Source organism: Scyliorhinus canicula, chromosome 11 (genome assembly GCF_902713615.1).
Source record: "Scyliorhinus canicula chromosome 11, sScyCan1.1, whole genome shotgun sequence".
NCBI classification, from domain to species: domain Eukaryota; kingdom Metazoa; phylum Chordata; class Chondrichthyes; order Carcharhiniformes; family Scyliorhinidae; genus Scyliorhinus; species Scyliorhinus canicula.
The window spans coordinates 13054723-13080200 of NC_052156.1; the positions used below are offsets into that span (position 1 = coordinate 13054723).

The following is a 25478-nucleotide window of genomic DNA, read 5'->3' on the forward strand; positions in this document are numbered from 1 at the left end:
GTTCAGTCGGCAGTTAAGAAGGCAAATGCAATGTTAGCATTCATGTCAAGAATACAAGACCAGAGATGTACTTTTGAGGCTTTGTTCAGACCCCATTTGAGGTATTGTGAGCAGTTTTGGGCCCCGTATCTAAGGAAGGATGTGCTGGCCTTGGAAAGGGTCCAGAGGAGGTTCACAAGAATGATCCCTGGAATGAAGAACTTGTCGTATGAGGAACATTTGAGGACTCTGGGTCTGTACTCGTTGGAGTTTAGAAGGATGAGAGGGGATCTTATTGAAACTTACAAAATACTGCGAGGCCTGGATAGAGTGGACGTGGAGAGGATGTTCCCACTTGTAGGAAAAACTAGAACCGAGGACACCATCTCAGACTAAAGGGACGATCCTTTAAAACTGAGATGAGGAGGAATTTCTTCAGCCAGAGGGTAGTGAATCTGTGGAACTCTTTGCTGCAGAAGACTGTGGCGGCCAATTCACTGAGTGTATTTAAGACAGAGATAGATAGGTTCTTGATTAATAAGGGGATCAGGGGTGATGGGGAGAAGGCAGGAGAATGGCGATGAGAAAATATCAGCCATGACTGAATGGCGGAGCAGACTCGATGGGCCGAGTGGCCTAATTCTGCTCCTATGTCTTATGGTCTGATGGTCTTTGGGATAGGTGGATCTTTTGCTCACTCGGGGAATCAAGGGATATGGGGAGTGGGCGGGAAAGTGGAGTTGATGCTGGAGATTCTCCATGATCGGATTGAATGGTGGAGTCATGCTCAACCCCTGCCCTATTCCTTCTGCCACTTCACGCCAGGCATCCAGTTTGGCAATGGAGGCCCAAGACGGGATCACAATGATGCTGGGGAATGGAGTGCATGGTCTTTTAACTACAAAGGTCCACGTCTTTCCACATCAGCATGTTTGAAAGCGTGGGGGGAGGGGGGAATGCGTGACACAGCATTCTTGCCTCTGAGTCAGTAAGTGTTGGGTTCAAGGCCTGCTCCAGAGATTTGTGCATAAAAGTCAAAGTTGAAACACCACTGAGAGAGCCGCAGTGTTGGAGGTGCCATTTTTTCTGATGAAATGTCAAACCTTCACGCAATCTAGTCTCTCACGCGGAGGTAACAGATCCCTCGGCGCTATTTTGAGGGCGGGCATGGGAGTTATCCCTCAATCAACATCACAAAATCAGATTATTTGCTGACTCAGGGTCCTTGTATCCGACTTCTGCAGTCCTAATATCAAAGTGTTACAATTACTGGAGGTGAGAGTTCAGAATTTGGGATTATATGATCCAGTGCTCCCAGAGGTGGTGGGAAAGTGTGGGTTGGGGTTGGGGGGAGGATGGACATTCTCTAGCAGAGCACGCTAAGAACCTGATCATTCATCCGTTTCTGTGCAGTAAATCATGGATTGCACACCTCCGTTTTCAGAGACTGCGCTCTCTGTGAGGACCATCTCCACACAACCCATCGACACACCCCAGAAAACCACATCGTGAAACCACTCCCAAGAAATGTGGGCCTGTAACTTTCCAAACAAACTTATTTTGTCTCCATCCCCTTTTCTACTTGTGGAGAAGGTACACAGAATTTCGACATAGTCTAAAAATTTGGGCTAAATAAGATTAGATTACATAAGATTTTAGAGTCCGTTATTAAAGATGAGACTGTGGAGTACTTGGAAGTGCATGATAAAATTGGACTGAGTCAGTACGGCTTCGTCAAGGCGAGGTCATGTCTGACAAATCATTGGAATTTTTTGAGGAGATAACAGGAAGTTAGACAAAGGAGAACCTGTGGACGTGATCTATTTAGATTTCCAGAAGGCCTTTGACAAGGTGCCATATGGGAGGCTTTTCAATAGGTTAAGAGCCCATGGTGTTTGATGTCAGATACTGACATGGATAGAAGATTGACTGACTGGCAGAAGGCAGAGGGTAGGAATAAAGGGGTCTTTTGCAGGATGGCAGCCGGTGACTAGTGGTGTGCCTCTTGGGTTGGTGCTGGGACCACAACTTTTCACAATATACATTAACGATCTGGAAGAAGGAACTGAAGGCACTATTTCTACGTTTGCAGATGATACGAAGATATGCAGAGGGACAGGTGGGATTGAGGAAGCAGGGAGGCTGCAGAAGGATCTGGACAGGCTAGGAGAGTGGGCAAAGAAGCAGCAGATGGAATACAATGTGGATAAGTGTGAGGTTATGCACTTTGGAAGGAGAAATGGAGGCATAGACTATTTTCTGAATGGGGAAATGCTAAGGAAATCAGAAGCACAAAGGGATTTAGGTATCCTAATTCAAGATTCTCTTAAGGTTAATGTGCAGGTTCAGGCAGCAGTTAAGAAGGCAAATGCAATGTCAGCATTCATGTTGAGAGGGCTAGAATACAAGAGCAGGGATGTACTTCTGAGGCTGAATAAGACTCTGGTCAGACCCCATTTGGAGTATTGTGAGCAGTTTTGGGCCCCGTATTTAAGGAAGAATATGCTGGCCTTGGAAAGGGTCCAGAGGAGGTTCACAAGAATGATCCCTGGAATAAAGAGCTTGTCATATGAGGAACAGTTGAGGATTCTGCGTCTGTACTTGTTGGAATTTAGAAGGATGAGGGGGATCGTAATGAAACTTACAGGATACTGCGAGGCCTGGATAGAGTGGGCGTGGAGAGGATGTTTCCACTAGTAGGAAAAACTAGAAGCAGAGGACACAATCTCAAACTAAAGGGACGATCCTTGAAAACTGAGATGAGGAGCAATTTCTTCAGCCTGAGGTGGTGAATCTGTGGAACTCTTTGTTGCAGAAGGCTGTGGAAACAAATCACTGAGTATGTTTCAGCCAGAAATAGATATCTTCTTGATTAATCAGGGGATCAGGGGTTATGGGGAGAAGGCAGGAGAATAGGCATGAGAAAAATACCAGCCATGATCGAATGACGGAGCAGACTCGATGGGCCGAGTGGCCTAATTCTGCTTCCATGTCTTATGGTCTTATAATAATAATCTTTTATTGTCACATAGATCGTCCAGGGGAGATGTTACGAAGAACTACTTCACCTCAAAAGGTGGTAGAGGTTTGAAACTCTCTCCCACAAACAGCAGTGGAAGCTGGATCAGTTGTTAATTTTAAATCTGAGATAGATTTTTGTTAAGCAAAGATATTGAGGGATATGGGCCAAAGGAAGGTACATGGAGTTAGGTCACAGATCAGCCATGATCTCATTGAATGGCAGGACAGGCTCGAGGGGCTGAATGGCCTATACCCGTTCCTATGTTCCCCTGTACCTCCATGTCCCGAGTGTCCTTTACCATCTGACGTTCCCCATTCACCTCCTATTTCTGAACCATGACTCCGGATTTGTGTGCCAAATTCAGGAATTCCTTCGCTGAGAGCAGCAGTTTAACAGGCAAACAATGATTGTAAGAACAAACATCAAACCCCCACGACCAGCACCCCCCCCCCCCCTCCCCGCCGCCCCACCCAACTGAGCGGCCTGTTTAACTGAGGACAAGGTTCAGTGCAGCCACAGTCTTGACTAGTGTTTAACAGCGACACATAATTGCCAGTACTGTGCCCCTCTCCTCCAACACTAACTCTTTCAGTTCCCTCTGTCCGCAAGAATACCTTCCCACTGCTGACTCAAACTCACCCTCGTCCAGTGCCACTAGTTCAGATTGGTGAGCAGGACAATTCTGCCACATCACTGCATAGTTTGAATTACATGTAGAAAACGTGTCAGCCGTGACTCAGTGGGTAACCTCTGGAGTTAAAAAGCCCTGAATTTGAGCCTTACTTCCTGAGGCTTAATCACAAGATCCAGGCTGACGCACCAGTACAGTAATGAGGAAGCTCCGCACTCTCAGATGTATCATTTGTATAAAGGGTTGCACCACTCATGAGGGCGTCAATAAATCCCATGACATGATTCAAAGAACAGATCAGTACTCCCTGGCGCCCTGGCTAATATTTGCCCCTCCATCAACATGGCTAAAACAGATTATCTGAACATTTGCCGTCTGTGGGAGCTTGCTGTGCACAAACTGACTGTCAAGATTCCACCGCCACAGCAGTGTCAACGCTTCAAAAAGTACTTTGCTGGTTGTAAAACAACTTTGGGATACCCTGAGTTTGTGAATGCCGTACAAATGTGAATCTTTCTCTGTCCCTTTAATTTACATAAATCAGTGGAGGAAAGTTCAGCAAATCAAACTGATGCTACCTTCTCGGGGTGCAACACAACATTGTGACACACATTTAGACTTAAAAGGTGTCCCACACCTTGAGATAAAGGGCAAAAAATTTAAAACAGAGATGAGGAGACATTACTTCTCCCAAAGGGTTGTGAATCTGTGGAATTCGCTATCCCAGAGTGCGGTGGTTGGGTAATTTTTTTTAACATTTAGAATAGCCAATTATTTTTCTTTTCAAATTAAGGGGCAATTTAGCGTGGCCAATCCACCTACCCTGCACATCTTTGGGGTGTGGGGGTGAAACCACGCAGACACGGGGAGAATGTGCAAACTCCACACGGACAGTGAGCCAGGGCCGGGATTCGAACCCAGGTTCTCAGTGGTTGGGTAAATTTAAGGAGTTGGGCAGATTTTCAATTAGAAACAGGTTTAAGGATTACGGAGAACAGGCAGGAGGGTGGAGCTGAGGTTATGGTGAGATCAGCCATGATCGTATTGAATGGCGGAGTAGGATCCAGGGGCTAAATTGTCTATTCCTGCTCCTAGTTCTTATGTCCAAGAAATAACTATTCTGTCTAATTCCATCTTCCAGCTCTTGTAATCTGGTGTTCTTGATTAATAAGGGGCTCAGATGTTGTGGGGAGAACGCAGGAGAATGGGAATGAGCAACATTTCAGCCATGATCGAATGGCGGAGCAGACTCGATGGGCCAAATGGCCTAATCCTGCTCCTACATCGTCTGGTCTTGTGGAGATGCAGGAGGCAGATAAGTGCTTTGCATCTATTTCTGTAGCTTCATTATCCTGGAACAGCTCACTAGCCTAGGGGAAGGCAGTGGTGTAGTCATTACCTGACTGAATAAGCAATCCAGGGACTCGGTTCAAATCCCACCCCAAAGGTGGAATTGGAATTCAATAAAAGAAATCTGATATTATAAAACTAATTATTGGCCGCTGGGGTATCGCTGGAAGAATTTGCACCGGGTGGGGAGGGGGGCAGAGAAGGAGGAGGACCTCTTTGTGAACCTGCTCCTCCGCCTGGCCAAACTTGCCATCAAGTGGTCCAGGCAGTGGGTGACTGAGGGGGTCATCTTACCCGACTGTCTGTCCCTCTCCCTGGGCCAAATCTACGGCCAGATGAAACTGGAATCCAAAGTCCCAGATTAATGTTTTGGGGCATGTGTTCAAACCCCCCCCCCAGAGAAGCTGTGAAACGATCATTGTTTGTTACTAAAATCCACCTTGTTCACAACTCCCTTTAGATAAGGAATCTGGTCACCGACTTCTCAGCATTCAAGGCATCCACTGGAAAAAGGATTTGGGCACCATGAAAATGCAGTGCAGTCTCAGTGCTCAATGTAGGGGTGGAGATTGCATTTTTAAAACAGGACCTTTGAGGTCTGCGCAACGAAAAGTAAAGACACCTTTTTTTGATGGATCCCATTTTGATAGTATTGAATGGGGCAGATCATGCTGTCAACTCAGGCTTAAGCCAACCCACCCCACCCCACCATCTGCCCCATCTCTCCTCCCATCATCTCATCAACCAATCTGGCGACCTGCTCGGGACAGGCTCCAACCACAACTCCTTGCCCAATTTTGATCTGCTCTCCCTTGGGGCCCACGGCTGGGTCTCAGTGCCTGTTCATGACGGGAAAGCCGGGGCGGTTTTAATTTCTCTCTCAGTATTCAGGGTTTCCAATGAAGCTATTAAACAAAGGCTCTGTTCGCCCAATCGAGCAGATATAAAAGATCCCAGGGCAGTAGTTTGAGGAAGAGACTAAAGGAGGGATTTTCCTGCCGGCACACCCCCCCCCCCCTCCCCCACAGCGTAGAGGCGGCCAGCCATTGGCTGGTGGATGGACCATCCAGTCCCGCCGATGTGATTTTGCACGGCTCGCATCCTCCGCCGCCAGAGTTTGCGACGCGGCAGGGGAGGGGCGGTTAGTCGCCATCGGCAGGACTGGAAAATCACTTCGACGGGACGGGCTGGAAGATTCTGGCCTGAGAGTTATCCCCGGTGCCCCAGCCAATATTAACCTTCAAGCAACATCACTAAAACAGATTACAGGGTCATTATTACATCGCAGTTAGTGGGAGCTTGCTGTGCACAAATTGGCTGCTGTGGTACAGACTAAGTGGTCGCACTTCAAAAAGTATTTAATTGGCTGTCTGAGACATCCTGTCATCGTGAAATTCAAATCTTGCCTCACTCAATATTAAATATTCGGATAGAAAGCTGCTAATGGCACAAAATCCGCAGGGAAATCGCTCTTTCCACTCCCACCCCCTCCCCTCCCCAACACCACCTCCACCAGTCTGTCCACGTGGAGTCTGCACGTTCTCCCCGTGTCTGCGTGGGTTTCCTCCGGGTGCTCCGGTTTCCTCCCACAGTCCAAAGATGCGCAGGGTAGGTGGATTGGCTATGCTCAATTGCCGCTTAGTGTCCAAACAAAAGGTTGGATGAGGTTGTGGGTATAGGTTGGAGGTGTGGGTTTAAATAGGATGCTCTTTCCAAGGGCTGGTGCAGACTCGATGGGCCAAATGGCCTCCTTGTGCACTGTAGGGATTCTAGGATTGAAAAAAGTCACAGACAAGGTAGAGCTCCGATCAGCCTGAGAGGGTGAACTCAGGTTAAATCTCACCTGCAGCAATAAATAGACTGGACGTCCCGCCCAAACCCCTCACTGACAGACTCCTCACTGCGCTGCCAATATATTTTCTCAAGGGAAGGGGGTCAGTTTGCAAAAGGTACTCACCCTTGTAAGACATCTTCAGCCTGGGGTTGTTGCTGAGGGTCCTACCCTGGGCTGCAAGGGCTTGAGCAGTGAGCAGATAGAGCAAGAAGCAATTCCACAGAGGGGCCATCGTTTCTGTCACAGCAGCAGCAGCAGTCGGGAGCGTTACAGAGGACAGCCAGTCACACCATCAAACCCTGAAAAGTGCAAGAGTGAGAATGGGTCATTATTGGACGGATCTTGTGCGATCGTCAAGCTCCAAGCTGGGGGGTGGGGGATGGGGGACAGGTACAAACAGCGAGGTGCAGAGAGCCACACAGAGAGTTAGAACAATCCCCAGCCACTTCTTCAAAACAAACACAGAAATTGACAGAAAGTAAGTTTCCGAATGAAATCCAACCTGCTCCGTCCCCAGTGTGATTGGGTTGCAAACACACACATACAAGGCTTCAACTCTGGACACAACTCTCTGGTGCAACAGTTCCTGGAATGCACTTTGTTCCTATGTCCCAGCCCCCTTTTGTCGTGGCTCTTTGCAGTTGAACAGGTTCAAGAGAGTTTGATTATTCCCCCCCCCCCCCCCCTCCCCCTCCCCTCCTTTCTTCAACTCGCCTGCTCCCTGAATCCAGCATTAAGAGGCGCTGGCGTTGTGACAGGAGCTCGCAATCTGCCCACACGCTTCATATCCCCTGGCACAGGCGACACGTTCACCTTCAGTGAAGGAGGAAGGGAGAGTAGACTGCCCTCTGCATTGGAGAGAGAACAACATCAGAGAGAGAGAGGGAGGGAGGGAGGGAGAGAGGGAGGGAGGGAGAGAGAGAGAGGGAGGGAGAGAGAGAGAGGGAGGGAGGGAGAGAGAGAGAGGGAGAGAGAGAGAAAGGGAGGGAGGGAGAGAGAGAGAAAGGGAGGGAGGGAGGGAGGGAGAGAGAGAGGGAGGGAGGGAGGGAGAGAGAGAGGGAGGGAGGGAGAGAGGGAGGGAGGGAGGGAGATAGGGAGGGAGGGAGGGAGATAGAGAGGGAGGGAGGGAGGGAGGGAGATAGAGAGGGAGGGAGATAGAGAGGGAGGGAGGGAGATAGAGAGGGAGGGAGGGAGATAGGGAGGGAGGGAGGGAGGGAGATAGGGAGGGAGGGAGGGAGGGAGATAGGGAGGGAGGGAGGGAGGGAGATAGGGAGGGAGGGAGGGAGGGAGATAGAGAGGGAGGGAGGGAGATAGGGAGGGAGGGAGATAGGGAGGGAGGGAGGGAGAGAGGGAGGGAGGGAGAGAGAGAGAGGGAGGGAGAGAGAGAGGGAGGGAGAGAGAGAGGGGGAGGGAGGGAGAGAGGGGGAGGGAGGGAGAGAGGGGGAGGGAGGGGGAGAGAGAGAGAGGGAGGGAGGGAGAGAGAGTGAGAGGGAGGGAGGGAGGGAGAGGGAGCGGGAGGGAGGGAGAGGGAGCGGGAGGGAGGGAGAGGGAGCGGGAGGGAGGGAGAGGGGCAGTGCGGGAGGGAGGGAGAGGGGCAGTGCGGGAGGGAGGGAGAGGGAGCGGGAGGGAGGGAGAGGGGGCGGGAGGGAGGGAGGGAGGGGGAGGGAGGGAGAGGGAGGGAGGGGGAGGGAGGGAGGGGGAGGGAGGGAGGAGGGAGGGGGAGGGGGGAGGGAGGGAGAGGGAGGGGGAGGGGGGGAGGGAGGGGGAGGGAGGGAGGGGGAGGGAGGGAGGGAGGGAGGGAGAGGGAGGGAGGGAGGGGGAGGGAGGGAGGGGGAGGGGGAGGGAGGGAGGGGGAGGGGGGGAGGGAGGGGGAGGGAGGGAGGGAGGGAGGGAGAGGGAGGGAGGGAGAGGGAAGGAGAGGGAGGGAGAGAGGGAGGGAGGGGGAGGGAGAGAGAGGGAGGGAGGGAGGGGGAGGGGGAGGGAGAGAGAGGGGGGGGGAGGGAGGGAGGGAGAGAGAGGGGGAGAGAGGGAGGGAGGGAGAGAGAGGGAGGGAGAGAGAGGGAGGGAGGGAGAGAGAGGGAGGGAGGGAGAGAGAGGGAGGGAGGGAGGGAGAGAGAGGGAGGGAGAGAGAGGGAGGGAGAGAGAGGGAGGGAGAGAGAGGGAGGGAGGGGAGGGAGAGAGAGGGAGGGGAGAGAGAGGAGGGGGAGGGAGGGAGAGAGGGAGGGAGGGAGAGAGGGAGGGAGAGAGAGGGAGGGAGGGAGGGAGAGCGAGAGGGAGGGAGGGAGGGAGAGGGAGAGAGGGAGGGAGAGAGAGGGAGGGAGGGAGAGAGAGGGAGGGAGGGAGGGAGGGAGAGGGAGGGAGGGAGGGAGAGGGAGGGAGGGAGGGAGGGAGAGGGAGGGAGGGAGGGAGGGAGGGAGAGGGAGGGAGGGAGGGAGGGAGAGGGAGGGAGGGAGAGGGAGGGAGGGAGGGAGGGAGAGGGAGAGAGGGAGGGAGAGGGAGAGAGGGAGGGAGAGAGAGGGAGGGAGGGAGAGAGAGGGAGGGAGGGAGAGAGAGGGAGGGAGGGAGAGAGAGGGAGGGAGAGAGAGGGAGGGAGGGAGGGAGGGAGGGAGGGAGAGGGAGGGAGAGGGGGAGAGGGAGGAGGGAGAGAGAGGGAGGGAGGGAGAGGGAGGAGGGAGGGAGAGGGAGGGAGGGAGGGAGAGGGAGGGAGGGAGAGAGAGAGGGAGGGAGGGAGAGAGAGAGGGAGGGAGGGAGAGAGAGGGAGGGAGAGAGAGGGAGGGAGAGGGAGGAAGAGGGAGGAAGAGGGAGGGAGGGAGGAGGAGGGAGGGAGGGAGGGAGGGAGGAAGAGGGAGGGAGGGAGGGAGGAAGAGAGAGGGAGGGAGGGAGGGAGAGAGGAAGAGGGAGGGAGAGAGGAAGAGGGAGGGAGAGAGAGAGAGGGAGAGAGAGGGAGGGAGGGAGAGGGAGAGAGAGGGAGGGAGGGAGAGGGAGAGAGAGGGAGGGAGGGAGAGGGAGAGAGAGGGAGGGAGAGAGAGGGAGGGAGAGGGAGAGAGAGGGAGGGAGAGTGAGAGGGAGGGAGGGAGAGAGGGGGAGGGAGAGAGGGGGAGGGAGAGAGAGGGAGGGAGGGAGGGGGAGGGAGGGAGGGGGAGGGAGAGAGTGGGAGGGAGGGAGAGAGAGGGAGGGGAGGGAGGGAGAGAGGGGGAGGGGAGGGAGGGAGAGAGAGGGAGTGGAGGGAGAGGCAGAGAGGGAGGGAGAAAGTGCGGAAGGGAAAGAGAGAGAGAGAGGGAGGGAGAAAGTGTGTGTGAGAAAGAGAGAGAGGGAGGGAGAAAGCGTGTGTGTGAGAAAGAGAGAGAGAGGAGGCAAGGAGAAAACTAATGAACACAACTTAACAGGAGAGCTTTTCACATTTCTAAACTACCAGCTTTGCCAAGACACTTAATCTGCCTTCTGTGTTCAAGCTTGGGAGGGGAGGGGAGGGGGGGATGTGTCAGATTTGTATCACAATGGTGAAGACAGATTTTCAGCTCCCCTCTCTCTCTCTCTGGAGCACTGATACAAACTGCCGAATAAATTACACAGTCCAGTGACCCAACTTGATGTCAGGCGAGGCGAGGCTGCCCAGCAGCCTATACAGACAGAGAGAGAGAGAGAGATTTGTGTCTCTCTGGCCTCAGCAGAAGAGTGTGGGGTAGAGAGTCCCTGACCCCAGACATGTACCAGAGACAGCCTGGAACTCACTCTCACTCCACTGTAAGTTGTGGGACGGAAGGGGATTGGGGGGGCTGCAATTCTGCTCAGCACACGGGGGGGGGGGGGGCTGCTGACTGTAAAATATGAATTCTCTTTTTTTTTAGCACTTGGCTTCCTGACAAGAATGCCGAAGCTGGAGGAGATCGATGCCCCACCACCACACCACCTTACCTCTGTGGTTTAGAATGCATCCCTCCCAATCCTGATTCTCTTCCCCCACTTTATGTGACAGCCCATAACCGTCAGGCACAATATCTGTCAGAATGATTACAGGAGCTGGCGGGGGAGCGGGGGCTGGGTTAAGTGTTTAAGTGATTTTCCACACTTGGGAAGGGACAGTAAGGCCTGAGTGCACATGCTCATTTATAAGGAAGCTCGTGGTTTTCCGCAACAGGGCAGATTTGAGGGGAGTTGAGATTGTTGCATTTATGCAGGCTCTTAAGAACGATTAAAAAGAAAATCTGCAACTCTGTAGCGCCTTTCACATTGTTAAGTCATCCCAAAGTCGGTTGATTCATTCTGAAGAATAGTCACCATCGTTACCCTCGACAAATGCAGCTAATTTGTACACAGCAAGATACCACAGACAACAACTAATAAATAATCTTTCCTATTGTCACAAGTAGACTTACTTTAACACTGCAGTGAAGCGACTGAAAATCCCCTGAACTCGAACCAAAAGTAAAATTATATGTTTAAAATTTGATCCTTTTTTGTTTCTCTATTCCCACCTTCAATTGCAGCTTCTAAAGCTGTGGACTTATGTTGCATATATTTGCATGTATTGCGTGGGTTTCCTCCGGGTGCTCCGGTTTCCTCCCACAGTCCAAAGATGTGCAGGTTGGGTGCATTGGCCATGATAAATTGACCTAAGTGTCCAAAAAGGTTGGGAGGGGTTATGGGAATCGGGTGGAAGTGACGGCTTAAGTGGGTCGGTGCAGACTCGATGGGCCGAATGGCCTCCTTCTGCACTGTACATTCTATGTTATAGAACAGTACAGCACAGAACAGGCCCTTCGGCCCTCAATGTTGTGCCGAGCCATGATCACCCCACTCAAACCCACGTATCCACCCTATACCCATAACCCAACATCCCCCCCCCCCCCCTTAACCTTACTTTTATTAGGACACTACGGGCAATTTAGCATGGCCAATCCACCTAACCCGCACATCTTTGGACTGTGGGAGGAAACCGGAGCACCCGGAGGAAACCCACGCACACAGGGGGAGGACGTGCAGATTCCACACAGACAGTGACCCAGCCGGGAATCGAACCTGGGACCCTGGAGCTGTGAAGCATTTATGCTAACCACCATGCTACCCTGTATCTATGTATCGGACAGGTGTCAGCACCTTCTGCTGTCACTTCTGAGTGGCTATTTTTGTTGCCGTGTGATTCTGGACAGCAAGTTCTCCTAACCATGGAAGGCTTTACTGCTGAGCTCAATCCCATCCTGCCACTGAAATCCTCCCTCCTGGATAGACTTAGCCATTCTATTATGGGAACAGCCAAACTCCATCAGTGGTGTCATCACAGGGACCTTGGAGAAGGGGCCCTAAAATGGTGGCTCTCGAGGACTGAATTCTGGGAAATATTAATCATAATTATTTTTAATTTTATTTACATATATATCTAATATCGTTTTTTGGGCAGATATTGGAGAGAGTACCTTGTTTACGGTATGGTGGCACAGTGGTTAGCACTGCTGCCTCACAGCTCCAGGGTTCCGGGCTCAATTCCGGCCTCGGGTGACTGTGTGGAGTTTGCACGTTCTCCCTGTGTGTGCGTGGGTTTCCTCCAGCTGCTCCGGTTTCCTCCCACAGTCCAAAAATGTGCACGTTAGGTGGATTGAATCATAGAATTTACAGTGCAGAAGGAGGCCATTCGGCCCATCGAGTCTGCACCGGCCCTTGGAAAGCACACCCCACCCAAGCCCACACCTGCACCCGATCCCCGTAACCCAGTAACTCCATCTAACCTTTTGTTTTTGGACACTAAGGGCAATTTATCATGGCCAACCCACCTAACCTGTACATCTTTGGAATGTGTGAGGAAACTTGAGCAACCGGAGGAAACCCACGCAGGCATGGGGTTTGAATTGGCCGTGCTAAATTGTCCCTTAGTGTCCAAAGGTTAGGTGGGGTTGCTGGGTTACAGGGATGGGGCAGAGGTGTGGGCTTAAGTAGGGTGCTCTTTCCAGGGGTCTGTGCAGACTCGATGGGCCGAATGGTCTCCTTCTGCACTGTACGTTCTATTCTTTTGGAAACTATTGTCTTTCCCCTTTAATATGACAGATATCAATCTGGAGAGATGGTTTAGTGATCCTGCCTCTGAGGGGCTGTCAGGTCCAAATGGATTGTAGCTCACAAAGATTCATAAGAGAAAAGAAACCAAAAGAGAAAATGCAGGAAAATCTCAGCAGGTCTGGCAGCATCTGTCCAGGTGACCCTTTGTCAAAGCTAAAAGACATAGAAAATGGGAGATACGGCAGCACGGTGGCCTAGTGGTTAGCACAACCGCCTCACGGCGCTGAGGTCCCAGGTTCGATCCCGGCTCTGGGTCACTGTCCGTGTGGCGTTTGCACATTCTCCCCGTGTTTGTGTGGGTTTCGCCCCCACAACCCAAAAATATGCAGAGTAGGTGGATTGGCCACGCTAAATTGCCCCTTAATTGGAAAAAATAATTGGGTAATCTAAATTTAAAAAAAAGAAAATGGGAGATACTTATACTGTGGAATGAGGGAATGAAAGATGAGTCATAGCCACAGAAACCAAGAGAAATTAATGCTGATAGCCACAGAAACCAAGGGGAAAGAGTGCTAAGGGGAGTCCCCAGAGAGAACAAACGGTGTGAAATGTCATACAGCAGAGAAACTAACATCAGAGGGTAAACTGTGACAGATGTAGGGTGGAATGGGGAAGCAAAGGGGAGAGGTGGTAAAGAGCCCCTCACACCGGCCCATTCCCCAACCCTATCTCCTCCACCCCACCCAACCTTTGGACACTGAGGGGCAATGTAGCCCAGCCCATCCACCTAACCCGCATATCATTGGACTTATTTTTATTGGCTCAAAGAATTTTCCGTTGAAATTCAAATGATGAATTGAGAGCTATATTTTTGAAAAAAACTTTATTTAGTGGAATATGGGGCAGCACGGTGGCGCAGTGGGTTAGCCCTGCAGCCTCACAGCACCACGGTCCCAGGTTCGATCCCGGCTCTGGGTCACTGTCCGTGTGGAGTTTGCACATTCTCCCTGTGTTTGCGTGGGTTTCGCCCCCACAATAGATGGGTTGGCCACGCTAAATTGCCCCTTAATTGGAAAAAACGAATTGGGTACTCTTAATTTTTTTTTTAATTTAGTGGAATATGTAACCTAATTGCTTAAATATTGACACTTACAAAAAAAAGTTGAAGGAATGAGAAGAATTCACAGCTGGAACTCAAACAGGCTGATCCACACTCAAACAGCCGCACCATAATTGTGCTGTGCACTCCCAGCTGTTTCGAATAATCTCGACAGATGTGAAAGCGAGATCAAACATTTGTTTTTAAGGCAGCATGCCTTGAGGTTTGCAACAGAATTATTTGTTTTGCAATATATCAGCGGGAGGTTTACAAACGTTTTTTAAAAAAACACCCAAATGATATTCTTGTTGCACAGCAAGCTTATATTCCACCAATTATTTCTGGGGTGACGAGATGATGTGATCAGTACCTGTGTGGTTTCTGCACCCCGGCTGCTGGCCTCTCTTCTCTTCCAGGCTACTCAGAGACTGTCAGGCGCACAGGGCAACCAGGAGCAGAGATCAGGGATTTGAATGCACAAATCGTGCAGTCTCTCAAAAAGCTGCCCACTGGGAAATCTTTATTCTTGTTCCAAATGGTATTTTAAAAAATTCAGTGTCTTTCCATATTATATGCGCATATATATATATGTATTTGGTTTAATTGCGTTTGTCAATGTAGCTCTCTGCGGATTTTTTTTTCAGTCACTTAGTACAATTAGTGTAGATAGAGATTTCTTCTGATGGGGGGGACTACATTTAAACTGGAGACAGGCCTATCATGGATAATGCGAGGAAGCGCTCTCTCACACAAATGTTAATGGAAACCTCACCTCCAAAAAGCAGTTGAGGTGAAGGGGTCAATTGTAAACTTCTATTTAGCCAGGCAAGGGCATCAAGGGTTACAGAGGCACGTTAAGGGACAGATTAACCTTTGATGGCAGGAGAAGGCTGAGGGGCTGAATGGCCTCCTCCAGTTCCTCGCAAGCTGAATCCCAGCACAGGCCACTGCCCAGCAACGTGTCACCGAGTCTTAAGGACACAGAGGTCTCATATCGGGTCCCTGACTGCTGAGTTTGGCGATCTCAGTGTGGTAGCTCTAGCTTCAGTACGTGTCATGTCATGCCTAGATTACAGAGCTAGGCTTATAAAAACTCTACTTATGTAAACACTCCATGGTCTCACTTCAGATATCATACACAGTTAAATGCAAATTTCTGCATCGGAGTGTGGGTGGGTGGGTGGGGGGTGGGGGGGGGGGGAGATGCATAAAGAAGCTAAACATACATTTACCATGCTCAAGCACTCAAGCAATAATAAATACCAGATCTGCACCCTCTTAATTAACCTACATATGAACTCAGCCAGTATCCACTTTTACAATTAGATTTTACAGCCTCAAACATTCTGTTTATTCATGAATTCATTGCTGCCAAGACCAGCTTTTGTGACCATCCATAATTGCCCTTAAGCTTTCTTTAATATATATATATACTTTTATTAGAGTTTTTTTTTCAATATTGCTAACAACGTAGCAGACCCTCAATACTGGTACGGGAGAGCATAGATGCTTCAGCCTATCTGAATACAGAAAAAGACAGGGTTAAAGTTGGTGCCTCTTTTTATAATGGGGAAAAAAATGGTGAACGGGTAAGTGGGAAAAAGAGGGGGAAAGAGGATAAAGCCATGGAATCATGGTGAAGTTGGTGCACAGCGTCAACTGTAGCGCCTGGTCATATGGTCAAAGACAATAGAGGATACGATTTTCACACCTCATTCGAGCGTGAACCAAAATGTACCTTCCCCCAATTCCAATCATACCAGAGGAAGCAGTGATCCTTCATAAGGTCTCTTTCTCGGATAAGGAACCTGCCTGAACCATTGCAAGATCCAGACAATAATTCTTTAACCCCGAAATAAAGAAAAAGAAATGCAGAGATAATTCACAACAGGCTTAGTTCTAAGGGGATGTCTTACATCCAACCACAAGATGTGCCAAATCCCCCAAATCAGGTACAGTACAGAGTGATCATTATTCCACGTATACATACAGGGAAGACCAGCAAATATTCTTACAATTGTTGCAGTCGGCATCTCCCTCCAAGAGGAGAGTAAAAAGATAAAAGGGTATCAAATAGAGGAGGGGCTCTCAGGGCACCAAGGTACATGGCCCTATGGTGTCCACCCATCTCCATAAAGCAACCCAGGATTCTTACACCATGTTCAGGCTCGCAACACAACAGACCTCATTCAGCTTCATCCATATCCGAAACACCATCCAGGCCCCACCATCACCAGAAAACTTGAAACCATCTTCAACCCCACGAATAAGGAGAAGAAGAATTGTCAAGCCATTATCAAAGGGATATCTCGGAGGGTGATACAAGCCTCCTCCTCCTGACAAGATAAGGGAAGCCCTCCAAAATTAAATCAGGCGAATCAAAGCCCGTATCAGTGCCTCTGCTTACGGATAACGGAAGGAAACCCCAAAAAGTGAGGAACAACCAGATTAGCCCCAAGGATGCCTGCATCATACCAAGACTGGCAACATAACAAACCTCGCTTGTCTCCAGCCAAGTAAGAGGCACTATTCGGGCCTAGCCCTTAACGGAAAGCCTGAAACACCCTCCATCAAGGATACCCCACCGTCAGGTAGAAGAACTGTCAAGATATCCAGCACCGGTATATCTCGGGGAAAAATACAATTCTCCTCCTCCAGACAGGGTAAGGTACACCCCCCTGAGGAGCAAATTAATAAATCAGAGCCTCTACTAGCACCTCACTACCTGAATAAAGAGTGTACACTTTCACAGAAAAGGAACCAGGAAGAGAACAGTATATGGAGCCACACACACCTACAATGTTCACGACAGTGTGGAGCCCAGGACTGGGAGTATGAGGGGAGGCATGAGAAACAGAATTCTGCCTCCAAGGGAAACATCAAGGTGGAGGACAGTCTGGAACTCCTCCACCTGGAGGAGGGCGCCCTACTCTTCCATCCAACCTTACCTCCAACCGAGGAAAGGGTCTAAACACCGTTGAACCACATCACTCAGACTCACACTCAGGCACCGCAGCCAACAGAATACTACGTACCCAGGGGAACCACATCTCAAATAGGAGGGTCTAGATGCCTCCAAAAAGGGGACATCTCAGGGGAGGGTGACCTAACCCCCCACCAGCCTACCCTCAACCTGACCCCAATAAACTTAGTTACTATTGCCCTACCCTGCTCAATCAAACTAAATTAGGACCAATAACGCACTAGACACCAAGGAAAATCACTTTTATAATCGACCACATCCGGGCATGCACGCGTACATATTTCCCCCCACTCCAACCACTCCAGGGGCGCCAATGACAAGCAGAAAAGAAAGGAACTCAGCCTTGTCCAGGGTACATGATCTGTCTGTACCTTGGTCGGAGACAAGCGAGGATTCCTTAATCTCAAAATAACACAGGTACAAAAGTAAAACACGGCACCAATAAAACTAACACGGGGTTCTCCTCACCCAGAATGAGGGCTTATCAAACCATACCAATCACCTCCATACCAACCCACTGCTATACCAACCCACCACTCTGTTATGGCGCCACTCAGCTTATTTATAAATAATGCGAAGGGTACCATAAATGAGCTTCAGTGTAAAAGCTCGAATTATAGCACATAAAAAAACAGGTAAATACTGCACGGCCCTCAGATCATACAACACCATCTCAGCATGATTTTCACAGGATAACAGACAACAGACGCCTCTGTGCTCATATATCATACCCCCTTGTCAGGGTAGAGGACAATAACACAAAATCAGGAACAAGGTCACAAGGGAACAAAGTTCACAGTTAATCATGAACTGCCGGATAATAGAATGATCCCCGGAGTTTGGAAAGGCCACAGCCATGACAGGGCCATTGAGCAACAATTAGGTTTCATCCAGAGTTCCACCAAAGCCCCCGCACCTCCGCCATCTCATCGTCCTGGTGACCCAGTAAAGAAACACCTAGGCCCCGGCGGGTGGCGAAGGCTCATCGTGTCCAGCTACCTCCAACCCTTCTCGACAAACACAAAGGACAAGAAAAAGTAAGACGAATGGTAGGGGGCTCCAACCAACACCAGGCCTCGAAGACCGGGTGCAATGTGCTCTGTTGAACCCAAAACGGCCAACCTTCAAATCGAGATTGTGAAAGCATGGGCAGCCAGTTCTCAAATCTGTCTGATAATCCACCGCCAGCTCCCCTCGGGAGGCCGAGCACATGAGTACTCCTTCCCCAGACCCATCTCCCCGACCCAACAAGGATATTTGAAATACCAAGCCACAGGAATTCAGAGAGACTACCCTATCGAATGATGGGAATCTCTTCTCCGCTTCATCCATTCTTATCCATTCGTCCAATAATGTGTGTCAGGGAGCCAGGACCATTTTCCACAACTTCACTCACAATGGCAGCAATCATCTCGATGCCAACAGCATCTCCGTTACGTAGGCCCATCCACCAGTGAAGCTGCCACTGTGAACCGGGTCTCACTGCAGCCATCTCCCACCGCTTCATTCAACCAAGGATTTTCTTAACCTAACCAGGCTCGCCGTCGCCAAAATTTAACCAGGATCTTCCAGGAACATAAAACTGATCATACGCATCAGTATCTAATAATTATGGGTTGTGCATCCAGATTTTTAAAAAAGAGTTAAAAGATGAGTGGCCCAGAGCTCGTTAAAATGCAGCCGCACCCACGTTTACATCACGTGGCCCTTCGTGAGCCTTCATGGGTGCAACCGAATGTCTTGCTCAGCCGTTATAGGGGGCAGCTTAGTGTCAACCACGTTATTGTGGGTCTGGAGTCACATGTAGGCCAGACCAGGTAAGAATGGCAGATTTCCTTCCCGAAAGGGACATTAATGAACCAGATAGGGATCTTTTTAACACAATTTTGTAGGTTCACGGTCAGCATTAATGATGCCATCTTTTGGATCCAGATTTTATTTTAATAACTGAATTTAAATTCCCCATCTGAAGGAATTTGAAATCATGAGCTGAATTTTCCTGGCCCTGCGATAGTCGGGGTTGTAGGCAGGGGTTGGAGAGTGTGGCCAATAAGGTGAGGCTGTATCGGAGTGGCTCCTGCAGACAGTTCCGCCTCCAGGGGAACTCCCAAGGGTCAGGTGGGGAAGAGAATTGGCGGCCCCTCCAATGAGGGGCAACCAATCAAACCACTAAAGGACCAATTTAGGGGTCATTTTCAGTCACCATTTTCAGAGCCAGTCAGCTCTCGAGAGGCAACCTTCTGACCTCAGGCCAAAGGGCCATTGGAAGCAGAGGATCCAAGCCCCTCAAAGGTACTGCCAAGGCTAACGTCCACGGTCGATGCTCCGATGGCCTGACTTGCTGTGGGACTCTTCAATCTAACATTTGTAGAAGGCTCTCGTGGCTGCCTCCCTGCCTCAGCAGTGTCCACCTCTGCTGGTGGAGCTACCGCCCATCCAGCGCTCCAGGGCCTCCACCTCGGTCACCCAGATTCCCCCCCTCAATTGGAATGTAAACCTCCAACCCACATGGGGTCAGGACCTGCAAATATTCCCCACTTGGGGGGCCCCACCAACGTTGGGAAAATCCAGTCCCCCATCTCAGGATCATGCGTCATGGTTTCCAGTGTTCCAACCCAGTAATAAAGCTACTCTGCACTGTTCCCCTACAATCCATTATATGTTTAACATGAGCTCAAAAATAACCAGCAGAAACTATATTAATATGGTACATTTTGGAGGGGGCATATTATTCTTCATGTTCAGAGGAGGATTCAGAATAAAAGCTTGATGTTTGAGCATCACCAATAGGTGTAACCAGCCTCAGCCCCTCAGCAATGTTTACTGCCCCTGATCACTGTGCACTGATGTCTTGTTGGAAAGATCTTTTGGACATCTTGGGGGCATTCACCGTTGCGCGCCCGCCCCTCTACTGCTGTTGGCGAGGATGGAAAACTTGGCGCGGCGTTCACTCTACTCCCATCCCACACCGTCGGGAAACAACGCGGGCAGGGTCCGCTGGACCAGAGAATCCCACTGCCAGCAGATGGCCAGAGAATTCCGGCCTTTATTGTGGGAAGATTGCCACTCCGTGTGTCAATTACCTCTGTGAACACCTCACAATTTGGGGAACACGGTGACCTTTCGAATGAGGTGCTGAGCCAGTTGATGGCTGTGAAACTGAACCCAAGCTTAGAGTTCAGTGGAGAAGGGGGATCTTGGAAGAATTAATGGCAAAAAAATGGACCAAATATGATGAATAAAGTCAGCGTGAGGGGGGGCGCGGTGGCGCATGTGGTTAGCACTGCTGCCTCACAGCGCTGAGGACCCGGGTTCAATCCCGGCCCCGGATCCTGCACGGGTGGAGTTTGCACCTTCTCCCCATGTCTGCGTAGGTCTCACCCCCACAACCCAAAGATGTGCAGAGTAAGTGGATTGACCACTCTAAATGGTCCCTTAATTGGGAAAACAACAATTAGGAAATAATAAATAAAATTAGCGTGAACGCTATAACCATCACCTTTTTCTTCCCACAAGTCAGTAGGAGAAGTGAGTTAAACAATCTCACTACACCAGTCCATCCCGCTGGCTGATCTATTGGTTACTCTGTCGGCGACTGCTCCTGACACACTGCCACGAACTGTTGGAGCCTCAGAAACAGCCAGCAGTCCTGCACACACCAAACAATTTCCCTGATAAGATCCTCCCAGCAAATTGCTCAGACCGCATTGACGTGCAGGTGAAATGGCTGCAGACAGAGCGAGCGAGCTGAACTGGAGCCTCTGCTCACTTCAGTGCCTCAGCTGCCTCCCATTAGAACTGGCAAGACGAGCACAACTCAGCAAAACATTCTTCCACTTTCCACAACATCAAGCCAAATCCAGAGCAAGCCACACACACAAAAACCCAAACCTGCCAAATATTTCATCAGATCTCAGCCTCATTGCAGGACTCCCCGCTTTATCACCAACGCTGGGCTGATAAATGAGGAAAAATCAGTCAGGAATGAAAAAGGGAACGAGTGCATTGATCCGAAGGTGTGAGCTGAGTAAGAACACTGTGATCTGAAATTTCCTCCCTCGACCGCCGCCCCCTGACCTCTCACCACTCCTTTAGTGTGCAGTTTTAAAACCTTTGAACAGGTTTTCTGGTCACCTGGCCTCAGAGCTCATGTAGTTTGGTGTCGACGTCTGTCGGCCAACACTCTTTTGAAATGCTGGGGTGTTTTACGAATTTAAAATCCCATTGTGAATGGAAGATCTTATTTTCATTTCGGTGATGGCAGCCTTTCACCGAGTAAGATGATGGTTTGTGCTGTGGTTGGTGATCTCTATGTTGAGCATTGCCTGGTGTGACGCAGAAGCTTTCCCCCCCCCCCCCCCCCCCCCCCCCCCCCCCCCGCCCCCCCCCCTCTAGCTCTGCAATCTCTGCCACATTTACTGGGAGGAAGATGCTAGGCTGAGAACATAAGAACTAGGAGCAGGAGTAGGCCATCTGGCCCCTCGAGCCTGCTCCGCCATTCAATGAGATCATGGCTGATCTTTTGTGGACTCAGCTCCACTTTCCCGCCTGAACACCATAACCCTTTATTCTTCAAAAAACTATCTATCTTTATCTAGAAAACATTTAATGAAGGAGCCTCAACTGCTTCACTGGGCTGAGAATTCCATAGATTCATAACGCTTTGGGTGAAGATGTTCCTCCTAAGCTCAGTCCTAAATCTACTTCCCCTTATTTTGAGGCTCTGCCCCCTAGTTCTGCTTTCACCCGCCAGTGGAAACAACCGGCCTGCATCGATCCTATCTATTCCCTTCATAATTTCATATGTTTCTATGAGATGCTCCCCGCATCCTTCTAAATTCCAGCGAGTACAGTCCCAGTCTACTCAACCTCTCCTCATAATCCAACCCCTTCAGCTCTGGGATTAACCTAGTGAATCTCCTCTGCACACCCTCCAGTACTAGTATGTCCTTTCTCAGGTAAGGAGACCAAAACTGAACACAATACTCCAGGTGTGGCCTCACTAACACCTTATACAGTTGGAGCATAACCTCCCTAAATTCCATCCCTCTAGCAACGAAGGACAAAACTCCATTAGCCTTCTTAGTCACCTGTTGCACCTGTAAACCAATTTATTGCGACTCATGCACTAGCACACCCAGGTCTTTCTGCATAGCAGCATGTTTTAATATTGAAGGTGCACGATTCATTGGCCTCTGTTTTCTGCTCACCTCTTCCATTATCCTTCCAAACAGTCAGCCTCCGGAGGTGGCTGCGATCAGTGACTGCCCCCAAATTGTCAGTGTCAATGTCCATCATCTCCCTATCTGACTTGCAGGTGTCCTTGCAGCAGAGGTACAGACACCCAGGAGGTTGTGACCCAATGGCCAGTTCAACATACAGAAGGTCTTTGGGTGCACAGGTTGTGGTGAATGTGATTCACACTATATATAGTTGCCAATATCACTCCATGTATATATGTTCGTTATCTACCTGTTGTAAGATCAATGCTGTATATAGTTGCCAATATAACTCCGTGTATATATGTTCACTATCCACCATTGTAAGTGCAGTTGCACTATCCGACCACCAGGGGGAGTAGCTCTGGGAGAACGCGAGAGTTTGTACTGGGCTCCTCCCTTTGGGACCGATGTATAAAGATCAGTGCCTTAGAGCCAGCATGCCAGTTCATGGAGTTCAACGACGAATAGGCTGGCTCTGTTGTAAGTGTATTAAAGCCTCTGTTCAGATCCAACTACACGTGTTCGCTGAATTGATGGTTCCATCACAGGTGTCATCCATCCAATGAACATGATGGAGCCAGCTCAGATGCCTTGCTGAGCAATGAGTGTAAGCTGATAGAATTAGCACAGTCCAGGACCTCTGAGTTGGTGACCATGCCATGACAAGAGATACCAAAGATACCTCTGAGATAGCAGAGATGGAAACTATTCAATCTTTTCTCCTGCCTGGTAAATGTTGTCTAGTTCTCACCACTGTAGAGGAGTGCGCAGATGACGCAGGTTTGGTGGACTCACAGTTTGGCGTTCTCAGTCAGGTTGCTGTTGTTCCACCCTTTCTTTCTCAGCTTGAACATAAGGGTGACAGATTGTTGGTGACTGTAGAGTCTCGATATGTGAAGTTATGAACAACATCAATAATGACTGATGGTGGGGTGGCAACATCCTGGATCTCAACATTTTTGCTCCTGATGCGGTTGGTCAAACCAAACTCTTCAGAATCTGTCCATTTCCACTGCAAGTGTTCCATTGGTGAGGAATACTGGTGCAGCATTATCAGTGAGAAGCAACTCTCTAATGAGGACTTTACCTTGGATCTCAGGCGAACAGCTTTCTGTCAGTTCTGGTACCAAAGTACACAGTCTCTTTAATTACTGTCATTAATTAACATTATATATTACTGAATTAACAGAGCAATTGATGAGGCGATTAGCAACAGGTTTGAATCTAGAGGGGCAGCACGGTGGCACAGTGGTTAGCATTGCTGCCTACGGCGCTGAGGACCCGGGTTCGAATCCCGGCCCTGGGTCACTGTCCGTGCGGAATTTGCACATTCTCCCCGTGTCTGTCTGCGTGGGTTTCGCCCCCACAGCCCAAAGATGTGCAGGATAGGTGGATTGGCCACACTAAATTGCCCCTTAATTGGAAAAAATAATTGGGTACTCCAAAATTTTTTTTTAAAGGTTTGAATCTAGAGCAGGGGTGGGCAAACTTTTCCGTGCAAGGGCCGCATTCAGAAATTCACAATTCACAAAGGGCCGCATAGTATATTAAGTAAAATAATTACTTCACCCGGTTATGATTGTGGGCGCCTCATATAGAACATAGAACAGTACAGCACAGAACAGGCCCTTCGGCCCTCGACGTTGTGCCAAGCAATGATCACCCTACTCAAGTCAACGTATCCACCCTATACCAGTAAGTAACCCAACAGCCCCCCCACCCATTAACCTTTAAAAAAAATTTTTTTTTTAAAAATTTTTTTTTTTTTTTAAATTTTTTTTTTTTTTTTTTAATGACTTGGTGGGCCGCAGAAATACCTTTGGCGGGCCGCATGCGGCCCGCGGGCCGTAGTTTGCCCACCCCTGATCTAGAGAGACTGGCTGTTACGAATGCAGGTGAAAGCCATGTTTATTGATTAAGTAATGTGTGGAAAGGTGAGTATTGGTTGAGGATTGGATGAGGAGGTGAGTATTAGTTGACGATTGATAGGAAGATGAGTATGGATTGAGGATTGGATGGGAAGGTAGATATTGAATGAATAATGAATGAGAATATGGAATCGAAGCCCACAGGTTAAGTTCTGCATCCAACAGGAGTGTGCACTCTATTCTCCAGATTAACTCCATTGTGTTAAACAGGAACTGTATTCAGCTGAATTATCACCAATCCCTCAATGTTACATGTACTCTTACCAACTCTTCTCAGTTTGTTGCTTGATCTTTTGAAGCTGCCGAGGAATTGATGAATGGTGTGTGTGAAATTTCATTGTGTGGTGATATCTGAAATCCCACATGCAGCAGCCTTGTGCGTACAGTGTCCAGTCTGATGTCACTGCGATGGGACTTGATGGCACGGCCACTCAAAACGCAAATTCTGTTCCCTTCCACGGCCAATTATAAAGGAGAAAATGCATCAGAATGAAGGGAAACTGAGGAAACTGATTACTTTTTATAAAAGGAAGCTATGAGGTAATGATTCTGTGACTACATCCCCATTTGAGCTGAAATATGTTTCCCCGCAACCTTGTCTAATGCCCTTGCCATACATTGCCCAGACATATTGCAGAGGTTTGTACAATTAAGCCTTCTATTTGTTCCTTTGTATTGACAAATACCAGGCCCTGATCCCAGTGTCTGTGTGCAAGGAGTCTGCATTCCTTCAGGTTACTGAAGAAGAACAGTTATGTGAAGGGGGGGGGGGGGCGCGGTATCGCTGGGGAACCCTTGTATTTACAATCCCGTCGCTGTACTTATTGGATCTGAGATTAAAGCTGCTTGGATGACGAACCATTCTTTGACCTCCCAAAGGAAATCCAACTGAATGGCCTCAACCTGGGTGCCAGCTGACTCCACGGAAACCTCTCACAAACCGCAAGGCTCCTTTGTACGTGAAGTAGAGAAGTCATGTGACAGCAGATGGAGTGTTTCCCCATGGCCGGGACTCAGCTGCTGCACTCTCAACTGAGTCAGAGGATTGTGGGTTCAAGCCCCACTCGCGAGACTCCAGAGCTAAATCGAGGTTGACACTCCTCGAGGTACTGAGGGGGTGCCACGCGATCAGGGCTGCTGTTTTGCCAACGACATGGTAAACTGAGGCCGGCTGTACTCTCAGGTGGATGTAACAGATCCGTGACACTATTTTGAAGCGACTTGTCTCCCTGGTGTTCCTGGCCCATGTCTCTAACAGCAGATTATCTGGTCCTTATCACAGTGTTGTTGGTGGGTGCGTGTTGTCCACAAATTGGCTGGCGGGTTTCCTTTTTGGAAGTTTTTTTAATAGAATTTGCAGTGCAGAAGGAGGCCATTCGGCCCATCGAGTCTGCACCGGCCCTTGGAAAGAGCACCCTACTTAAACCCACACCTCCATC

General features: G+C 49.6%; 1 protein-coding gene across 9 annotated transcripts in view; it reads right to left on the reverse strand.

Annotated features, from left to right (window-relative positions):
• Positions 1 to 25478, reverse strand: part of LOC119973830 (semaphorin-3A-like) — a 412512-nt gene that overhangs the window by 171208 nt on the left and 215826 nt on the right. For 7 of the 9 annotated variants that reach the window (XM_038812287.1, XM_038812294.1, XM_038812290.1 and 4 more), the window contains one exon: positions 6940 to 7115. In XM_038812287.1, coding sequence (XP_038668215.1) covers positions 6940 to 7048 — 109 coding nt within the window. In that variant the 5' untranslated portion in view covers positions 7049 to 7115. Of the gene's footprint in view, positions 1 to 6939; positions 7116 to 7318; positions 7481 to 7530; positions 7670 to 25478 lie in introns of those variants that run through there. The other 2 variants (XM_038812286.1, XM_038812289.1) reach the window with 2 other exon arrangements.